Source organism: Vigna umbellata, chromosome 9, assembly GCF_029865625.1.
Source record: "Vigna umbellata cultivar VRB3 chromosome 9, Vumbellata_1.0, whole genome shotgun sequence".
Classification (NCBI taxonomy): domain Eukaryota; kingdom Viridiplantae; phylum Streptophyta; class Magnoliopsida; order Fabales; family Fabaceae; genus Vigna; species Vigna umbellata.
This window is the reverse complement of record NC_142173.1, coordinates 8553391-8574496: the sequence shown is the minus strand read 5'-3', so window position 1 is coordinate 8574496 and position 21106 is coordinate 8553391. Positions and strand designations below refer to the sequence as shown.

The 21106-nt window shown below is 31.9% G+C and overlaps 1 protein-coding gene across 3 annotated transcripts; it reads right to left on the bottom strand.

The window, feature by feature from the left end:
- Positions 1-114: 114 nt before the first annotated feature.
- Positions 115-21065, bottom strand: LOC124848717 (protein SPA1-RELATED 3-like). 3 transcript variants are annotated; one of them, XM_088098536.1, is made up of 8 exons: positions 20853-21065; positions 19727-20703; positions 19397-19554; positions 6968-7904; positions 6434-6589; positions 1672-1983; positions 849-908; positions 115-565 (listed from the first exon to the last, which is right to left on the bottom strand). In XM_088098536.1, the coding sequence occupies exons 2-8, from the start codon at positions 20267-20269 to the stop codon at positions 377-379; spliced, it is 2355 nt and encodes a 784-aa protein (XP_087954662.1). In that variant the 5' UTR covers positions 20270-20703; positions 20853-21065; the 3' UTR covers positions 115-376. The 3 variants fall into 3 exon arrangements, with proteins under 3 accessions (XP_087954662.1, XP_087954663.1, XP_087954661.1); XM_088098537.1 differs by having other exon boundaries at positions 6434-6580; positions 20853-21062; XM_088098535.1 differs by having other exon boundaries at positions 6434-6580; positions 19727-20754; positions 20853-21059.
- Positions 21066-21106: the final 41 nt, after the last annotated feature.

The following is a 21106-nucleotide window of genomic DNA, read 5'->3' as shown; positions in this document are numbered from 1 at the left end:
ATTTTTAACAATTTAATTGATAAACCAAGAAGCCCAATTCATGAAATTGTGAAAATACCGCAAGTAAATATTTTAAACATTGAATATGCATCCTTACGGTAATAAAATATAGTATAGCACAACAAAAAAGACAACCTAATTTATATTTCCACTTTTCGTTTGTTCCATATAGAATAATACACTTGAAGAGATCATTCCCACTTATTTTCTCTCTCAAATCACTCTGATCTAGAGAAAAATAAATTTTATAACTAAATCATGAAATTCGTATAGACTTCTGTGTAGCCTATATTCCCAACACAAAGCTCAGTTGCTAGAACAGTTATCTGTCAGCTCATGTACAAATATTTGTATAATTATTTCCAACAAACACCACTTAAACCATCTGCAGAATTTTGACATTCCCTGTGGAGTTTGCAGCAATTAAGGTTGTCGACTGACCACGCCAACAAACAGAAGTGATGAACTTAGAAGGATCATTCGCTTCATCCAGAGGCAATGGGTCACTACTATAAAATTTGAAGGACAATGCTGGCATGGGGAAAGCCTTGTGATATATGAACACCTAATTAACATAGAGTAAAACCATTAATACAAAATTCTAGAAAAATGCGTAAGTATAAAATACCACAATATCATCATAATTATTCATAGACCTTATTAGTGAAATTACTTGAATAAATTTTCATTTCTCATAATAATTCCTATATTTTAACATCTTGATTTATAATATAATCTAATAGAAATGTATGCCAAAGCAATGTTCTAACGACAACTTTGGAAAAATACAATGAAAGGAACTCATTAAATGACAAATTATAAACCAAGCTAAGGGACAAATGAAATGCCTCGTTTGTCTCCGAACCAGTAGCAATGTAACCGTCTGATACAGACAACCCCACGAAGTTCTGCAATAAAAGGAAGATAAATAGTAGTTATAATTGAGATTTAACTCATAAAATGACGATTTTATATAGTATTTTCAATTCAGATATCCATATGATCATGATATAGTAAAATCATTAGGATCATTGAACAAAATCATAAAATAATGTCAATCGTCGTCTTTTCTAACTTGTTGGTTGTACCACCTGTTTTTGGATGATGAATTAAGTTAAAATAAAACTTAAATCTATATAATCTAATTAAAAGTTAATACAATTAAAAATTCATCCTCTTAGGTATATTTTAACCTGCAACACCCCACCTAATTAAAAATTAATATGATTAAAGTTCACTTTTAGATTTTGCAAAAGGAAAATCTACTGTTTATGTTAGATTTTAAGAATCATAATCTTAATTGTTCTCCCAGATACCATTCTTCAAAATTGCAGGGCTTACCAAATAGTTGGTGATCTTAAATTGAGATAATAACAATGTTGTTATGATAGGTCTGTTTTTTTTGTTGAGAAAGTTTATTATAAAGAAATTACATAAATATGACATGAGTAACATCATTTTTAATTCAAAACTTAAATATATTAGATTTATGAATTTTTTATATTGTATTTAACTTTATTATTTTCTATTCCATGCGAGACTTAGTGCAACATTTTTTAATTATTTTCATGCATAATATTAATTCTTATAGTAATACTGTTCTTTAAAATATTTTTCCTTATATCCTTCATTTTCTAGAGAAGAGAGAAATAACTGTTGTGAACAACGTACCTTAATATTCTTGTGACCAGTGAATGATTGAACCGGTGAATCTATAACCCGAGATGCACAGTTGGACAAATCCCAAAGCTTCAAAGTGTTATCTGTGGATGCAGAGGCTAAGCTAACGGAGTCTACAAATTTGATGTAGCTCACTGTCCTATTATGTCCAACTAATGTACAAAGAGGCTCTTTCATGTTGCGAAGATCATAGTAATATACTTGATGATCTGCTGAACCAAATGCAAGGAAATGCGCAAAATCAAGGGGAAACTGAACACAACACACATTTGCCTTTGTTTTGATGGTACCGACACTAACTCCCTACAGTAACAATACAAATGAGGAGAGCACTCGTCTTACATATTTCAGTATTAGGCGATAGAAGATAAATAAAAGAATAAGAAAGAATCACAATGTTAAAAAAGTTTGTTTGTATTTAAATTTGCTACCCTCATTTCTTAAAAGTATAAAATATGTTTACATTAGATTGCAAGATATATCCAATAAAGGGATGAATTATGAGAGATTTTCTATTTATAGTGAATAATTGCTGATAAGTCCTAACAACAGGTAAAAAATAATCTAATAAAGACTAATAAAAACATAATAAAATATACTAATATCTCCCTCGAATTGATGTTGGTAAGTCAACCAACAATAATTTACCAACAAGAAACTACTGACGTTGTTGAGAAAACACTTTGGAAAATATATCAGCAACTTAAAGATCACTGGAGATGTAAGGTAGAGAGATGACGATGTTGATCAAAGCTTCATGAATCACTTCAATATGCTTGGTATATATGTTCATGAAACACTGGATTTGTAGCAATCTGAATAACTTCTTACCAAACATCGATAGGGAGTGGGATCCGACAAAATATATCCTTCATCTTTCCAATACTTGACATTGACTTGTTGGGTACAAACAAAGTCCCACATAAGATAAAACAAGATATAAACATGGGTTTATATACACATAAGATACCTCCCTTAGTAAGAGGCTTTTTGGAGTGTTATCAAAAGAAAATCCTTGAGGGCTTAACCCATCTAGACCCATTAATTCAATCAAATCTTGAATGTACTTTTGTTGGTTTAAAATCATTTCATTAGACCGATGCAAAAAAATAAGTGAGTTATCTAAGATATTTCATGCAAAATATTGCATGTGGCTCAATGTGCAACTTCTTAATTAAGTCATGATCAATTCCCATAATGATGAGATCATCCATATAAAATAAAAAGAGAATTATACTAGTTTAAGCCTATACCATAATGATGAGATCATCCATATAAAACAAAAAGAGAATTATACTAGTTTAAGCCTATACAAGGAACGTCGTAATTTACAAACATCACTAAAAAAAGAAGTAAGCATAATAGATGGAAGTTTCATGTAGATTTCTTCTTTGACATCACCTTGAAGATAGACATTCTTCACATCCATTTGAATCTTAACCCATCTAAACCCATTAATTCAATCAAATCTTGAATGTACTTTTGTTGGTTTAAAATCATTTCATTAGACCGATGCAAAAAAATAAGTGAGTTATCTAAGATATTTCATGCAAAATATTGCATGTGGCTCAATGTGCAACTTCTTAATTAAGTCATGATCAATTCCCATAATGATGAGATCATCCATATAAAATAAAAAGAGAATTATACTAGTTTAAGCCTATACCATAATGATGAGATCATCCATATAAAACAAAAAGAGAATTATACTAGTTTAAGCCTAAGGAACGTCGTAATTTACAAACATCACTAAAAAAAGAAGTAAGCATAATAGATGGAAGTTTCATGTAGATTTCTTCTTTGACATCACCTTGAAGATAGACATTCTTCACATCCATTTGAATCTTAACCCATCTAAACCCATTAATTCAATCAAATCTTGAATGTACTTTTGTTGGTTTAAAATCATTTCATTAGACCGATGCAAAAAAATAAGTGAGTTATCTAAGATATTTCATGCAAAATATTGCATGTGGCTCAATGTGCAACTTCTTAATTAAGTCATGATCAATTCCCATAATGATGAGATCATCCATATAAAACAAAAAGAGAATTATACTAGTTTAAGCCTATACAAGGAACGTCGTAATTTACAAACATCACTAAAAAAAAAGAAGTAAGCATACTAAATGGAAGTTTCATGTAGATTTCTTCTTTGACATCACCTTGAAGATAGACATTCTTCACATCCATTTGATGCAATGGACATGATTGAGAAGCAACAAGAGCAAGGATTCTCCAAATTGTAGTCATCTTGGCAACAAGAGCAAATGTCTTCTCATAATTAATCCTATATTGTTGTTTATTACCAAGAGCTACTAACATAACTTTATACAAATCTAAAGAGCCATCAAATCAAAGCTTAACAGAGAAAACTCATTTACTTCTAATAGGTTTGACCGTGGGAGGACAAGACATAATGTCCCACGTGGATTTTCTAGAAGTGTCAGGAGTTCTTCTTGCATTTCTTTTCTCAAACATTCATGTTTTGTAGCCTAGGTATAACTAGAAGGAACAAAATTAGAAGACAAGGTATTTGATAAAGAAACATGTGTAAAAAAACCATAACAATAAGGGAGTTTTGATGATCAAGTGGACTCGCAAAGAGTAGAATAAACGAAACATGATCTAGTGTAGAAGGTGGGTCAGGATCAAGGATTCATGAAGGGTATCAGGAGGATGAGGAAAATGTCTTTCATACACGAAACCAGGCTTGAACCATTCCATAGTTTGTGAAGATTCTACAAAATGTGGCATAAAATAAAGATGAAGATGATTTAAAAAAAAAAACATAATTCTTGAAAACTTTAATGTGACAAAGTTAAGGATCATAACAAACATAACCCTTTTGATTAAGAGTATGGCCTAGAAAAGTACATTTAACATATTCATGAGCAGGAAGATGCACAAAATAAACACAAGCAAATGTATTGTATTTACATCCTCTTTGTGAGAGTAATAGTCTGAACGACTTGTAAGAAATAGTTGATTGCAATTCTAAAGAGAATCAGAATACTCAAGGAAAATCTAAGCACGGTAGTCTAGTATTAGGAGTGGTGAGAATACTCAATTGTAATCTTGTGAAGATTATAGTGAAACCCTCTACGGAGGAGACTGAACGTAGCTCAGTTGGAGTGAACCGGTATAAAACTACTTGTGCAATTATCTCGTCTCTCTTCTAAATGATCCTCTTATAAAAACTTGCGGCTGTGTTTTATTTTCAAATACAAGAATCTTCCAACCTAAACGATTATTTTTCATAAAGGAAGTTCTTACAAAATGCTGCAGTATACATTTTGAATAGCACGACAAATACAATTATCATTTACCAATATTTATCAAGTCTATTGTCTAAGCATTTAAAAGAAAAATCTTAAAGCTCGATAACGTGCTATATCAGAAGGGTTGCAAAAAGTTTTTCATTGACATTATTCAACACCCCCTCCCTTCTAGTGTTTTTCAAGTACTTCATAAGGCTCAACCGAGCTAAGAATTCATGTCATGATTTGGGCATCTTTGGTTTCCCATTTTGCCAAATTGCTGCACCAATAGGTGTTGGAACTCGGCTATCAATATGACCATATAATTCTTTTTCTTTGACGAAGAGATTAAATTGAAATTTCCAAGCAACATAATTTTTGCAATTAAAATGAACAAGATAGGATTCAAATTTATCATAGGAAAGAAGAAAGAAAAACTATGTGTTGCCACGTTGAAGCATAAGCTGTCAAGTAGGATCTCAGCCTGTTGGGCAAGACAAAGTTCTACCGCATACGAGCTTGGTCTACTGAGGAAGAGCTCGGTTTTCCTTAAAGGAGCTGGCCAACTAGGTAGCAAAACCAAGCTCATGAACCTATGTGTGTTGTGTATGGAGAGGGAGGATGGGTTCCAAAAATTGCATTTGTGGCACAACGAACTCACAAAACTTTTTGGATCAAGACAAAAAAAAAAGATAATGGCAGAAGATCCTGATATTCCATAAGAAGTATTTACTCCAACCTCAATATACCCACAAGAAAAAACATTAGAACATAAGAAAAGACCACGATTCAGAATCCAAGCTTTGATATCCTATCAAAATATCAAGGCAAGAGAGAGCATAGTATATGACATGATTTCTTTGCTTAGAAAAGCTTGCTTGTATTCTACAACCCATAAAGTATTTTTACATTAATACGAAAGATTGCAAAATATATACAATAAAGAGAGATTATAAAAAATTTTCTATTTACAGAAAGTAACTGCTGATAAATCCTAACAACAATCTATTAAAAGTAAAATATAATCTAATAAAGACTAACATAGACATAATAAAATACATTAACATCACATAGGCTTATTAATGAATTTCAATCTTCGTCCACAAAATAATTCACTGAACACAGATTACAACTTAGCAATTTCTGTATTAGTAAACTCTCACTCATACAAATTAAACATTAGCCTTTTAGCGAAGCTACATGGTCTTACTTATAGAGTAAATATCATTATAAATGACACATGAAACATGCTTGTGGCCTGAAGAAGAAGACAAGTGACCATTGTTTCTTATTATAAAACAGATTGTCACTAGATGATTTCATCATATGATCTAATGGTTCTATAGACACTAAGAGACTAGAAGGTCTATTGAGAACATCTTCTATATATTAATACTAGACAATCTATTACTGGTAAGACAGTCTAGAAATCTTTGATAAAATTTTATTGAATCATTCTTCAGAAACACAGAACATTAAAAAAAAATGCTGACCTGATTGATAGTCCACAGCTTAACAGAACCGTCATCACTTGCGCTTGCTAGTAACGTGGGATATGCTGAAGAGAAATCAATAGACCATGCCCTTTGATTATGCTCCCTCATCTCACACTGCACTTGACTTGTTGTCACATCCCATAGCTGAAACAACTAAGTTGACAATAAATTATAGACAAACAATGTTTGACAATAAATTATCATATAATCCAAGACCACCACATTCTAGTATCCAAACTAGCCTCTTAACAATTAACGAAGTTGTATCTGTTGGGTTGACGAAGATATTACATATGAAAAATTTCACATCACCTAAGATAAAGAATGGAGTAGATGATACTAGTTATATAAAGGACTTATACTTAGATTTAAACCATTCCAAAAGTATAATATATCATGAAAAAACTGATGAAAGTATTAATATACTACAGATAAAGGCGAATTTATAATGTATAAGTGTGTACAAACCTCCTGGTCTTTAAACTATAATGCATTTACACCATGTAATAGTTTTTGTGATGTTCATCCTACCTGTACAACACCTTCAAAGTTACTTGAAGCAATTTGACTTTTGACGTAAGTATTCCAGCAAGTACTACTCAATGTTGATCGGCTAACCATCTCCACCACTGGGTATTGGATATCAAGATTCTCATTTATGGTTGAGTCATATTCAAACACTTTAATCTTCTTATTCACTCCTGCAGTGGCAAAAAACTCTGCATCGCGATCAAAACTGACTGAGCATACCAGGTTGGAAGAGTGCAAAAGATCCCCTTGTTTCAGGTCAGCCTTAACCTTTAACCTACTGAAAGATAGGTACTTTTGCAAACCCTCAAGGAAAGGATTTGCCCAAGGAATTTTTCCTTCCCTGAATTCTTCTTTTGATGCTACTTTTCTGACACAACTCCTTTCAGCGACAACAAATGACCCTCTTCCATTAGCAGATACAGGTGTATGTTCAACCACGTGTACTTTCCCTGAGGAATACGATGATTTTGATCTTGTCAAAAAGTATGCAGACTCTAGTTTCTTGAAGTTCTTCAAAAACTGTGGACTCTTGGAAAGTGTACTTTCCTCATTTATCTGATAATCATATTCTGCAGTGTCATCAACACCCATGTCAGTTCTGACTCGTTTTCTGGTTCTTGGACTGGTAGAATTCTCATCATTATCAAGAACTACAGTGGATGGGAACCTTGATGTTGAACAATCATCATTCGCTAATGCAGTGCCAGATATCTGCATAAATTCAGTTTTCTGCTTGGTCACTTCTGCAATGTCTGAACACAGAAATGAAATAGAATGTTGCAACTTCTCAGCAGCTTCCACTTTTTTCTGCTGAATCAACAGAAGAAATTCTTGCAGCAACTCCTGGTTATATATCCTTTCTCTGAGTTGAACGGTTGCTTCACACTCTTCTACATCATGTCTTGGTTCGTTGAGAAATTCACTCTGCAACAAATCCCTGTAACAAATAATGTTAATTTAGAATCAATCGCAAAAGTTTACACCAAAATTATAAGACTTTGGATTTTCAAAGGATGAAAATTGTCATCTGATTTCGATTATTTGTACAGTGTACTTCAGACAACACAATCCATGTGTCTATAATTTTAGTGGAGTGTGATTTTCACTATCTTTGATGGAAAAGAGAAATAGAGTATATTAAAATGAAATAAAAAAATTGGGTCACATAAATGAAAATAAAATAGAAGTTAAAATGTTTTTTATTGAAAAAAAAATAAATGTGAAATGATCCAAAATAGGTGTGTAATAGTATACGAATTCCGTTATTTTTCAAATTATTTTTATCTTTCTCTCTCAACTAATAGGTTCAACTTAATATCATCTTGTCTCGTGAATGGATAAAGAGGATCTACTTCAATACGGGTATTAGTTATAATATAGAATTTTTTTTTTCAATTTTAATTCCAACCTAAATGAACTAATTGATTAGTTTCTTTACCAGTTGAATTTAACTTACAGCAAGTAAGAAGAAATTTAGGTGAAAGATTATAAGGTTTCATCATTTTTTGTTTAGGGTAAGGATTAATCCATGTTTACAAGTAAATTTATACTACAAAGAATTTTCATAATTATCTATAGAAATAAATATGTTGATAAAATTAAATTTAACAACAACTTTTATCGGTAAATTATAAAATTTGAATTACTAACATAAATATTTGTTAGTAAGATTCATTAATAGATATTTTCACTTATTATGTATCTATCGATAAATTTTATAGATATATTTCGTCGATAATATATGAATAAGTTTCATCACTAAAGTAGCACTACATTTTTCGCTTTAGTCTTGATAAATTCATGTAAAATTCATAAATAGATTAATTATTAGTAATTGCATGTCTTAAGTTTCATCAGAAAAATCTATTGGTAATTTATATTTCTTATCATTAGGAAAATCTATTAGTAATTTATATTTCTTATCACCAATGACTTTTTCATCCGAAAATTCGTCACTAAAAAGAGGGTACATTTTCTAGTTTTGGCTTAAGAGCACTAGTCAGATTTTTAGTGCCAATTAAGTGGTTAAGCCAAAATGTAATTTTTTAAAATTCTTCTTGGGTTTTGATGGTGCAAATGGAATTCTTTGTTGTTTGAGTCTAATATTCATATCAAAGCTTTGAACTAAGTCTTTTGTTCATTGAAAATTTCCTGAGTTTTATTTTTTCTTATTTATGTTGAAAAGGAAGTTATAATTCTCCTCTTCATATTTGAAGGAGATTCTTCTACCTCAACAAGTTTTAGTTGTTGAATTCTTAGACATCTCACTTGTTTCATATGGAATTCGAGAATGCAAAATTAATGACTATGTGTAGCATCATGCGATGAAGATTTCTTTAAACATATGATTATAAGAGTCAAGAAATAAAAATACAAAACTAAAAAAAATACATAAGATTAAATGGATATCAAATTAGCTTTCATTCATCTCAAGTGTGATATGTAAATCAAAAGTAAAAAAAATATGATTCAAAATTTATGTTGAGGTTTAAATTCACTTTTACTTATGTTTTTTGTGTAAAAACCTAGACGATCTAATATAAGACCGTCTAAACATGTTGAAGACCCTAACAAGTTGTGTTTTGATGATGATAATAAATACAGCTACGCATTGAACATATTAATTAAATACAAGTTTAATTGTATACCTTACATATAATTAATAATAATGAATATAACATTGTCTAAAAAGTATAAGAAGTCAATAAAGGAAACCACTTAAAATCACTATTAATTCTATCAAAAAACGGTATCTCACAAATAAATACATCACACGTTTTTTCTATAAGATTCTCATGTACCCAAACCAATGTTTAATTCACTATTATATTGTAAATATATCATAATATCAAAGAAAAAATTATTTTAACTAATTTTACAAAGACATAATTGAAATATTTCTTAACATACAACATATAATTATTCCATCCCACATATGTGAAGGAAATATATTTTGTATATATAATTAGGATCTGAAGATTCATATATAACGTCATATTTTAAAGTGCATATAATAAAAGATATAGGATGGTGAACTATGAATATACAAATTCGAAAAACTTGTAATCCTTCCCTTTTTCAAGTTAGAATGTCAAGTTTTATTATTTATTCTCTTTGTGGGGTTATTGTTGTAGGTTATTCACTTTATTTATGTTTTTATTAAAAAGTGATAGTTAAGTACTTGTGTGACTTTGTATAATCATTATTTAATTCATTTTATTAAAATGGAATCATTTAAAAGTGTCTTAAAGGAGACTTAAACATAATATAGATTTGGTGTGAATGATTGAAAATAGTTAAATATAATTCCACTTGTTAAGATAAACTAGTATAAAGTGTTTACTTATTAGTGAGTAAATCTCAAAATCTATTAAACCACTTTTTCTAAAGTCAACCTTTTACTTCATTCAACTTAGTTCCACTTTAAGTTGTTTTTCTTTCTTGTGTTGTCTTACAAGGATATGGTGGTAGTTCTAGATTCATTATTTACTTAGTTTTTAAAATATTTTTCTCCTTATTAAATTCTTAGTTATATAATTTCATTTACTCTATCTTGTTCAGTTCAATTTTTGTTTTGTTCTTTTATTATCTACAGAATTCATAAATATTTTGTTTGATAGTTTCCTTGTTCGTTGAAATTCCTTATAATTCCTTGTGTTAGGAAGAAATTCCATTTGCACTTGAAGTCTAATGTGCAGAATTGAGTTTTAATAGTTCATCATTAATTATAAAAGTATAAGGGAAATTTGAGCATCTGACCTTATTCACCTCCAAAAGTTGAGAGTAATTAAATGAGGGAAAAACTTTAACTGTTCTAAAACTATTTTTTGTATTGGTGTTTTTGTTATTAGCTAAATTTTGTAGATATGTCATTTCTCCAAACAAGGTTTCTATGATGATGGAGTTAGGTTAAACTACAATAGAAAAATAAATAAGAGATGGCCTAAATGATGAACATGATGGATATAAAGTGATGCGTACATGGATATAATGATTTTTATTAGCTTTAAATAAATATAAATGTTTGTTTGTAGAATAAAAAATAATTTGTTTGTGATTTTTACATTATAATTTACTTTGATTGTATTTTCCTTCATTTAAAATAGGTACAAAATAATAAATTTTGTATTTAAGTCTATTAAACCTAATAAGATGAGGTATAAAACATCACTAGTGATAGATAAATTATCCAATTTTGAAATCCAATTCATAATAATCTAAATCTATATAATGTAAGTTTATTTAAATGGATTTACTCCAAATTTAAATCTAAAGTTTTGGATTTTAAATCTAATAAATTTAAAACTCAAATCTCATTCCATTTTTGGATTTTACGTCTAAGGTTCTAACTAAGGGTTAGACATAGTCATTCCTAACTCGAGGGTTGGCCTAAGTCATCATCGATGGAGGTTTGAGCTGAGTATTTCCTAAACAAGAGTAGTGTGGAGTCGTCCATGAACGAGGGTTAGTCCAATTCGACCATGACAAATTGGTGAAAATTCAACCAAGATGTCCTTACTCGAGAGTTAGCCCGAATCGTCTCTTGTTGAAGGTTGACCCAAATCGAAATTCATCACAGGTAGTCCTCGATTGAAATTTGGTCGAGTCGGCCTTGCCAAAAATTTTGTCGAGTCCACCCAAGTCAAAAATTCGACTGAGTTGACTCCAAAGGAATTCGGCTAAGTCAAACAATGATTGAAATTTGGCCGAGTCTAACGACCAAACTTTGGTTGAGTCATTCCTACCAAAAATTCGGTCAAGGCGGCATTGACAAAATTTTAGTTGAGATTGCTCAATCGAAAATTCTGCCAAGTTAGCTCCAAACGAATTTGGTTGAGTTGGCACTAGCTGAAATTCGGTTGAGTCTGCACTGGTTGAAATTTGACTAAGTCACTCCTAGTGGAAATTCGACCAAGTCAATCTTGACTGATTGAAAAATTGACTAAGTCAACCTTAACTAAAATTCAACCAATTTAACACTTGTCGAAATTCAACTGAGTCAACATTGCAAAAAATCCAATTGAGTCTACCTCAACCGAAATTTGGCCTAATCGACCCTGGATGAATGTCCAAAACCGATCTTCGACTAAATCAACAATAATTGAGATTCGACCAAATCAATACCAACTAAAATTCAATTAAGTCACTTCTAACCAAAATTCGATTAATTCTAAACTTTGCAAAATTCCATGAGTTGGCATACGTAGAAATTCGCAAAGTCGAAACCAAACGAAAGTTGGATATTCAAAATTCCAATCCGTGATTACCCTTAGCTACGAAAGTTTAAAGCAATTTTTTCTTGTTTTTCAAGATCACTCAATTTCACTTTTAGTGCTTTTAATTCATTTCCTTGTGCACAGGTACATCACCATTTTTCCATCATCTGACATAAATGGGCTTCTAAAGTATTATTATGTAGCTTTGTCTATTAAAACTTTTCATAAGTGTTTGGTATTTTATTCGTATATTCCATTTGAATGTATCTTCGAAAAGTTTGTTATATTGTTTTAGACCAGTTGAGTGTTTTAGTGAACTCGCTCACTTTATGAAATTCTTTTAGTGAAAAACATAAAAACTTTTGAGTAAAAAAATTTAGGAGTGATGAAGAATTTAAACTTATATTTATATATATTTTTCTTTTGTTGCTTTCTCAATTTTGTATAAGATGTTTTCAAGTTACCCATGATCCCCAAGAATGTCAAGATGAACTTACAATTGAAAGACCTTCAATTTGATCTTGAAAGATACTTGAAAATAAATCAATAACCCCAGATGAAAGATATATATAAATATGAATAAATAAATTATTAGAAAGAAAAGAAGAAAACTTCACCAAAAAAAATTAAAGAATAAGAAAATATTTAAAAACTGTCTTATTATGAACATACCTGAGATTATGAAAATTATGGAGAACATAAATATAAAGAGATATCATATCAAGCTCAAAAGTTAAAACTAAAGGATTATGACAAAATATAGAAAGGTAACGTGTATGTATTTTTTGGATTGAGTAAAACACATACCAACCCTTTATTTATATAAGGGTTAAATAACTTTAATTAGTGTATAAAGACATAAATCAGAGAACGAAAGACAAAAGCAAGACAATTGTCATATGTAATCGCTTTTACAAGTTTGACTTAACACTTATACATTCTAAAATATTCTAATACACCACCTTAAGCCAAACTAGATTATTCCAACAACACCAATAAGTTTCCTGATACTCTTAAATCTTTTGAACTTAAGATCCTTAGTTAGAATATTAGCTAATTGTATCTCTATTTGTAATGGCATAGCTCAAGCTTTTCATTCTTCACTTGATCACGGATATAATGAATTTTTGTTTCAATATGTTTACTTCTTCCATGAGAGGGAGGGTGTCTAACTAGATCTATTATAGATTATTATCAATACAAAGTTGTATCTTCTCTACCAATTCTATCTTCAACCCCTCCATCACAGACTTTAGCCATATAGTTTGACATGTTGCCTCACATGCTGCTATGTACTCTACTTCACAAGAGCTTAAAGCTACAAACATGTTCCTTGGTTGAACTCCATGATATTGTTGAGTTTCCAAGAAAGAACAAATAACCTTTTGTGCTTTTCCTATCACACTTATCCCCACACCAATCTGCATTAGAATAGGCTTTAATTCTCATTTCCACACCTTTTCTTCTTCGTGGAAAAAGAATATCATAGTTGATGTGCTTTGTATGTACCTTAGAATGTGTTTTACAGCATTCAGGTGTGATGTTCTTGGATTCTGCATGTATCTACTCAGAAGACCAACACTGTAACTAACATCTCGCCTTGTGTTACACAAGTATCTTAGGCTGCCTACCATGCTTTGATAGAAAGTAGCATCTACAACCTCCTCTTCTAGATTAGTTTCAAGTCTCAAGCCCACTTATGCAGGTGTATTTGCAGCACTACACTTATGCATTTCAGCCTTCTTTAGCATCTCTTTAGAATAGCGTGACTGATGCATCACTATCCCTTTCTCAATTTCAACAAACTCTATGCTAAGGAAGAAGTTTAGTTTGCCTAAATCACTCATTTCAAACTCACTCAGCATGTGCATTTTGAAATTCTCAATCAGCACTTCATTGCTTTCAGTAACTAACATATCATCCACATATAGACACACTATTAGTCTTTCAATTTTTCCTTCTCTTTGATTGTTCTGCACATATACACCATGTTCTAAAACACACCTCTCAAAACGAATGTTGCCCATGAATTCATCAATCCTCTGATTCCAGGCTCTAGGGGCCTGCTTTAGCCCATACATGGCTTTCTTCAACATGTATACCATTCCCTGTTGCACCTCTACATTGAACCCAGGGGGTTGCACTACATAGACCTCTTCTTCTAGCCATCCATTTAGAAAATTACCTTCACATCCAATTGATGTAATGACCAACCAAGCTGATTTGTTGAGGCCACTACAAGTCTCACCGTTTCCATCCTAGCCACAGGTGCATACACCTCACCATAGTCTATTCCAGCCTTTTGTAGAAATTCCTTTGCAACCAGTCTGGCCTTATATCTAACAACCTCTTCTTATGGATTTACTTTAGTTTTGTAAATCCACTTCAGATCTATTGGCCTTTTATCTGCAGGAAGCTTAGTCAGTTCCTAAGTTTGATTTTTCTCAATAGAATCTATCTCCTCTTGCATTGTTTTCAGCCACTCATCATTTGAAGCAACTTGCTCAAAAGTAACAGGTTCAGCTTCAACTATAAGTGCATAATGGACAAGATTACCTTTTGAAGTTATTGTAGCCTCATAGAACAGATCATAGTCCTTCAAATGTGATGGTAGTTGTAATGTTCCAAAGGATCTTCTCAAGTTTCCTCCTTGATCAGTAGACTTTTCTTCAACTGGATTAGATTTATCTCTCAAAATCTCGTCCTCCAACTGAAGAGTTACATTTTTCCTTTGCATAAACTTCCAATCCCAAACTCTGTCTTCATCAATTATCACATCTCTACTTATAGTTGTTTGTCTAGTTTCTGGATTGTACAACTTATACCCACCAATTGCATGATAACCAATTAGAATTCATGGCACTCCCTTATCATTCAGTTTTCTTCTCAACTCATTCGGCACGTGTTTGAAGTAAACTGAGCCAAAAGTTCTCAAATGCTCTACATTTGGCTTGATGATACTCCAAGCTTCCTCTAGAGTAATATTCTTCAAACTTTTAGTAGGTTTTCTATTCAAAATGTAGGTTACAGTCAACAATTCCTCTCCCTATAAGAACTGAGGCAACACCTTGCTTTTCAGCATGCACCTTACCATATTCATACGGTTTTTCCTCTCTGCAATGCCATTATGCTTTGTGTGTAGGGAGGAGTCAACTCATGAATTATTCCTTCATCATCACAATAAGTGTTAAAATCTGCTGAGGTGTACTCTCCACCTCCATCTATTCTTATGACTTTTAATTTCCTATCACTTTGTCTTTCAACCATGTTTTAAAACTTTTTAAACACGTCCAAAACTTTACTCTTCCTTTTAAGTATATATGACCATGTTTTTCTAGTCCAGTCATCAATGAATAACACAAAGTATCTGCTACCTCTTAGAGTTTCAGTTTGTATGGGTCCACATACATCTGAATACACAATCTACAATTTTCCCGACGTTTTCTCAGGCACAAAACTTTGGAACTGACCTTTGGTTTGTTTACCTTGGACACACTCATGACACACTGATTCAAGAATATTAACCAAAGGTAAACCACTTACCATATAATGTTGACTTAGTTTACACAAGTCTCTGAAGTTTAGGTGTCCAAAACGTAAATGCCAAAGTCATTCCACTGCTTTTCCTGCTGTAGTAAAACATTGATGCTTCACAGCCTTCATTATCACACGAAAAGTTCTGTTTCGAGACAAACTTGCTTTAATGACCAATCTTTTGCTTTGGTAAAAAATGCTAAGATTCTTATTCTCCATCTCATACAAACCCCTTAGCAAAAGTTGATCCAGACTTAGTAAATTTGTCTTGAGTCCTGGAACAAATAAGACTTCATCTATTGCAACTTTTCTCCTATTTTCATCTTGAAGTACAACTTTGCCAGACTCGTCTACAGTCAAGCTTCTATCATCTACGAACTCTACCATTTAGGACTTCATTCATCTTTACAAACCATTCTCTTCTTCCATTCATATGCGTCGAACACCCTGAATCAAGGTACCATGACACCTCTTCTAGCTTATCTTCATTTGTTCTTGCCATCAACATCACTGCCACTAAATTAGATGTATTGTCTTGTGCCAGATTAGCTTGATTCTTGGGTTTATTCTTTGCACCTTCACCCTTCCAACAATCTTTGGCAAAATGCCTAAGTTTTTGACAATTAAAACATCTAACCTTCTTTTTGTTAAAATTCTAGCTCTTTTCTTGATCACCATTCTGATATGACTTGTGACTCTTTCAGTTTTCAGAGTCATTGAAGTCTTTGTCTTGCTTTTCTTGAACCTTATGCTTTTTTTTTCAAATCTTTTAGACCCTTTTTCCATTTCCATGAAATTAGATCGAACTTGCAATACTTGATCTTGGTACTGTCTTTGCTCATTCAATCTGTGTTCATGAGCCTCTAGTGAATGTTGTAGTTCTTCCACCTCTATAGTCTCTAAGTCATGCCTTTCTTCAATGGCAACCGCAATATGATCGAACCTTGGTGGTAGAGTCCTCATGATCTTGTCAACAACATACTGATCCATGATAGTATCTTTACATGCACGCATTGCACTCACATGTTCTTGCACCTTGTCAAAATAATTCGTCAAGGTATCATTATCTTCCATAGCCAGACATTCAAACTGCTTCCTCAATGTTTGCATCTTCACCTTCTTGGTTTTGTCACCATCTCCATATGTTTTCAGCAAAATTTCTTATATCTCCTTTGTTGTTTTTGCCTTTGATATTCTATGAAACACTTTTGGTTCAACACATTGATAGAGAAGAAACTGAGCCTTACTATCAAGCTTTTGTTTAATCTTGAAGTTTTTCTTTTCTTCATCAGTGACTTTGGGACTTAATTCAGGCAATCCTTCGAATACAACATCTTCAACATCTTGGAAGCTGAAAATGGCATTCATCTTGATATGCCATTCATCAAAAAACTTCCCATCAAAGACTGGAAAAGAACCTTGCATCATCCCTCCTAGACCAGCCATAATTTCACTATAACCTTCTTCTTGCACTCCTTGATGACCCAAAATATCTACCTTCTTGATGATCACAAGATGCTCTCTTTGAAGAATTCTCACACCACTCTAGATACACTCTTGAAATCAAAGAATAAACTAGAGAACTAGTTTGTCTCACTCCTCACACTCATAGGTTCCGAAGTTAGCTCTTGATACCATAAAAGATTCTGACAGAAGATATAAAGGTAACGTGTATGTATTTTTTATATTGAGTAAAACACATACCAATCCTTTATTTATATAAGGCTTAGATAACTTTAATCAGTGTGCAAAGACATAAATCAGAGACCGAAAGACAAAAGCAAGACAATTATCATATGTAACAACTTACAAGTTTGGCTTAACACTTATACATTCTAAAATATCCTAATAAAAAACTACATAATATCATGAATAAAATGTAAAATAAATAAATAAAAACAAAAAAAAAAACCATGAAAAAGGCTTGAAGTTAGGATAAATGTTTTGTAATTTTTGGGTTTGGAACTTGCCATTTTTTTTTCTAAATTTTTGTATTAGGTCTTTATTTGTTTTTTATAATTCTTGTAATTAGAAATTCTTAAAATTTTAATTTTTAAGAGGTTTATTGGATTAGTCTTATTAGTGATTAGACCCTTAAGTACAAAGTCCAAAATATATAACTTTTTGTAGACTCTTGAAGTCATAAATGCTCATTTAATAATTTTGAATCATTTTCTTGAATCGGATTTTTCTCTAAGTTCTTAACTAATATTTTGTCCAAGTTCTTAACTAGAATTATATATTTAAATTTCCTATACAAAGTGGCAAATATTTCCCGTCTCATTAATTTCTATTAATCATAGAGTCAATTAAAGTAGATTGGAGATTCATTTATGTCCCCTTTCTCACTTTTGTGTTTTCTGGATCCTTGGATAGAAATTGTAAAAACCAATCTTGCATGAGATTAGTAAGTCACCATTGTTTCTATTACATACTCCTGGTCATGGACATAATTATCATCAATGTCCTAATAAAAAAGTAATACGTGAATAAAGACATGAAGAATTATAATGAACTTAAAGAAAAATTGGAGAAAGAACACAAAAGCAAAAATAAAGAGAAACTAGAAGAAGACAAGGATTTGGGTAAAGAAGATAAAAGAAGAGGAATTACATTTAAAATCATCATCTAGTAAAATTGTTGAAAAAAAGTCTTTAAAGGGAATATTTACTTTATGCATTTGTATTGCTATGGTGTAACAATTGTATTTTATATATTTCACATAGGATACAAAAAAAAACACAACTCTTTTAAAAAAGTTGTACTATCAATATTGCTTTTCACAATAATGTCAGAAAGTTTTGATATCGTGTGACTTTTAGTACCTGGTAAGGCTATAATTGATATTGAAAGTGACTTTCAACTATATACCACTATACACTATTAAATATCAATTCTAGAATTGATGTTGAAAAGTTTATATAGCAAATGTTCAACAGGTTTTCTTAGTAGTTTTTTGATATGAATCATAAAAAACTATAGAGAAATTAACGAGGATGTCACCAAAAGGATGTAAGTGGGATGACTAAAATGAAGAAAGACAAATGTAATATAATTATAAGGCTATGTTGTTGTTGTATATCAGTTTCAATTATGCAAAACCAGATTCTTTGGATCAACTTTGTTTTCAACTCATCTCTTTATTTCTTTATCCTCTAATGAAAACTCAAATATAAATTTAAGTCTTACGTTAAACCAAGACCACAAAGTTAAATACTTTATGAAATAAGATTTATAAATTTATTATTCTAAAGTTTTGATCAGAAATGATGTTAATTTTTTATATATAAGTTGTAATCAGGTTTTTCTGGTGTTTTATCTCATTCGGTGAATCTCTCTCGAAAGATTCAATACATGGTTGAAGTTCTTTTATCTTGTTTTATCTTGCATGAAGCAAACTTCTTGCCAAGTTTAGGGGGCAAATATGCAGATCGCAAACCTTAGACTAGACCTAATTGCAGTCTTAGCAAAACATGAGAGATCAACTTAAGGATCTTAATTTATTCAAAATATGAAGGGACTTAGCAGAAGCACAACCTTATAATCAAAATTGAAGGAAATGGATAACAGAAATGGAAAAGAAACAGTACATAGAAGTGGCAAGTGATTTGGAACATGTGCAAACAATTAACTTGGATATTTTTTAATATGTAAAAGGAAAGTGATGAAGAGAATTTACCCTATTGTTGGACGATGACTGGGTTCAGGATGTAGTAACCATAAGCAAAATGAAGCTTCTTTAGGCCACTTTAGAAGTAACTGTGGAGGAAGAACTCTATTTCTAAGGCTGGACATGGTTCTGCTCTTTTCTTCTGTTCTGCTGAGTGGATAAAATAGCTGCTCAAAAGTAAGACACTCAAGTTAGAATAAATTGAAACGGAAGATCTGCAAATAGGATCTTTGAAAACTTTATCTTACTTCCGTATTGAAATAACAAGAAAAATCAGATAAAATACACCGAATTAAAGTCTAGAACTCAAAAAAGATTGGTCATATTTCTGTTGTGAACCTCAAAAAGTAGAACTCCTAGCTGGAAAATGTCTGAAGCACAGGACCTTACAGCACCAGCAACCTCTTCAGGACTAGTATACCAACTCAACTCCATCACCAGTTCTTGTTTTATTGCATACAATTGTCTCTTTCCTGCAACTTCCTCATCATTTCCTTCTATGTCTTCCATTAATGATGTAGGTGGCACAAATACCACACTTGACAAAGAAGCTATTGAAGTCTTGGCAGGCACAAAATCATCACTTCCCAAACATCTCTGCTGATGCATATCACAGCTAGGTGTGAGTGTTGGAGTTTTAATCTCAGAATCTTCTTCTGGAGTATCTAAGTCAGCATCTGAACAAGTTGCTGGATCCATAGAAGAGGCATGGCTGAAAGATGACATGACAAAGCAAGAGGGCCTCACATTATGAACAGCATTTCCTTGAGAATGAGCCACATGAACAATTTCTACTATTTGCCTAAATATGTTGAAGCATTCACAGAAATTCACTGATCGTTGAGGATTATCTAACCATTGCCTCAAACTCGTATCACCCATTCTATAGCACAAACAAAAGAGTCATCAATACACCTGAAATCTTTATGCTGGTCTCTTTCAGCAAACACAACCTTGTCTATTAGGTGTTTGAAGTTAATCCTGTGATAATGCCTCACCAGAGAAGGGGGCTTTTCAGGAGAATAAGGGTCACTAAAACAAGTTAAGGCCCTTGACCTGAAAACCTTATACCCAGAAGAATCCTTCATTTTCATTCATTATTAATGAAGAGTTGCATGAAGGCAAAGGAACAGGTCCAAGGTGTACACTGTAGTTTGCCCAAGATGTTTCTCACACTTGCACCAACTTCACCATCAGATCATGACATAAATGCATTCCAGTGGTTCCAAGAGTGCCACATAGACACTCTGGAATATATAGGCCAATTTCAAGGTTAATTGCTCAGCCTGATGCCACACCATGCATTGACAATTTTCCTGCACAGGTACGAGCGTTAATTCACGAACTTCATCAGCATGCAATTCATCCTGATTAATAAAAAGCAATTCAACAGAAGTCAAAGAAACCATTTGATACACAAGAAAGAACATTCGAGAATATTACAAAACTCAACAAAAAAACATACATTTTTTCTTGAAAATTCTGTCGGATTTCTCAATTATAAGCATCACAATTTTCTCATTGGTTCGAAATGTCCAGCAGATAGTAGGGCTTTAAAAACACATAGACGTTGAGAGAGAGATTGTATGGACAGTATATTATTCTGTTTCTAATAGACCAAACCCAGATAAATCTTTCTACTAGACCAACACACTTTCAAAGGATTGTTTACATAAAATAAAAAGAAATATAGAAGAAACAACACCTACCCATGTGAGA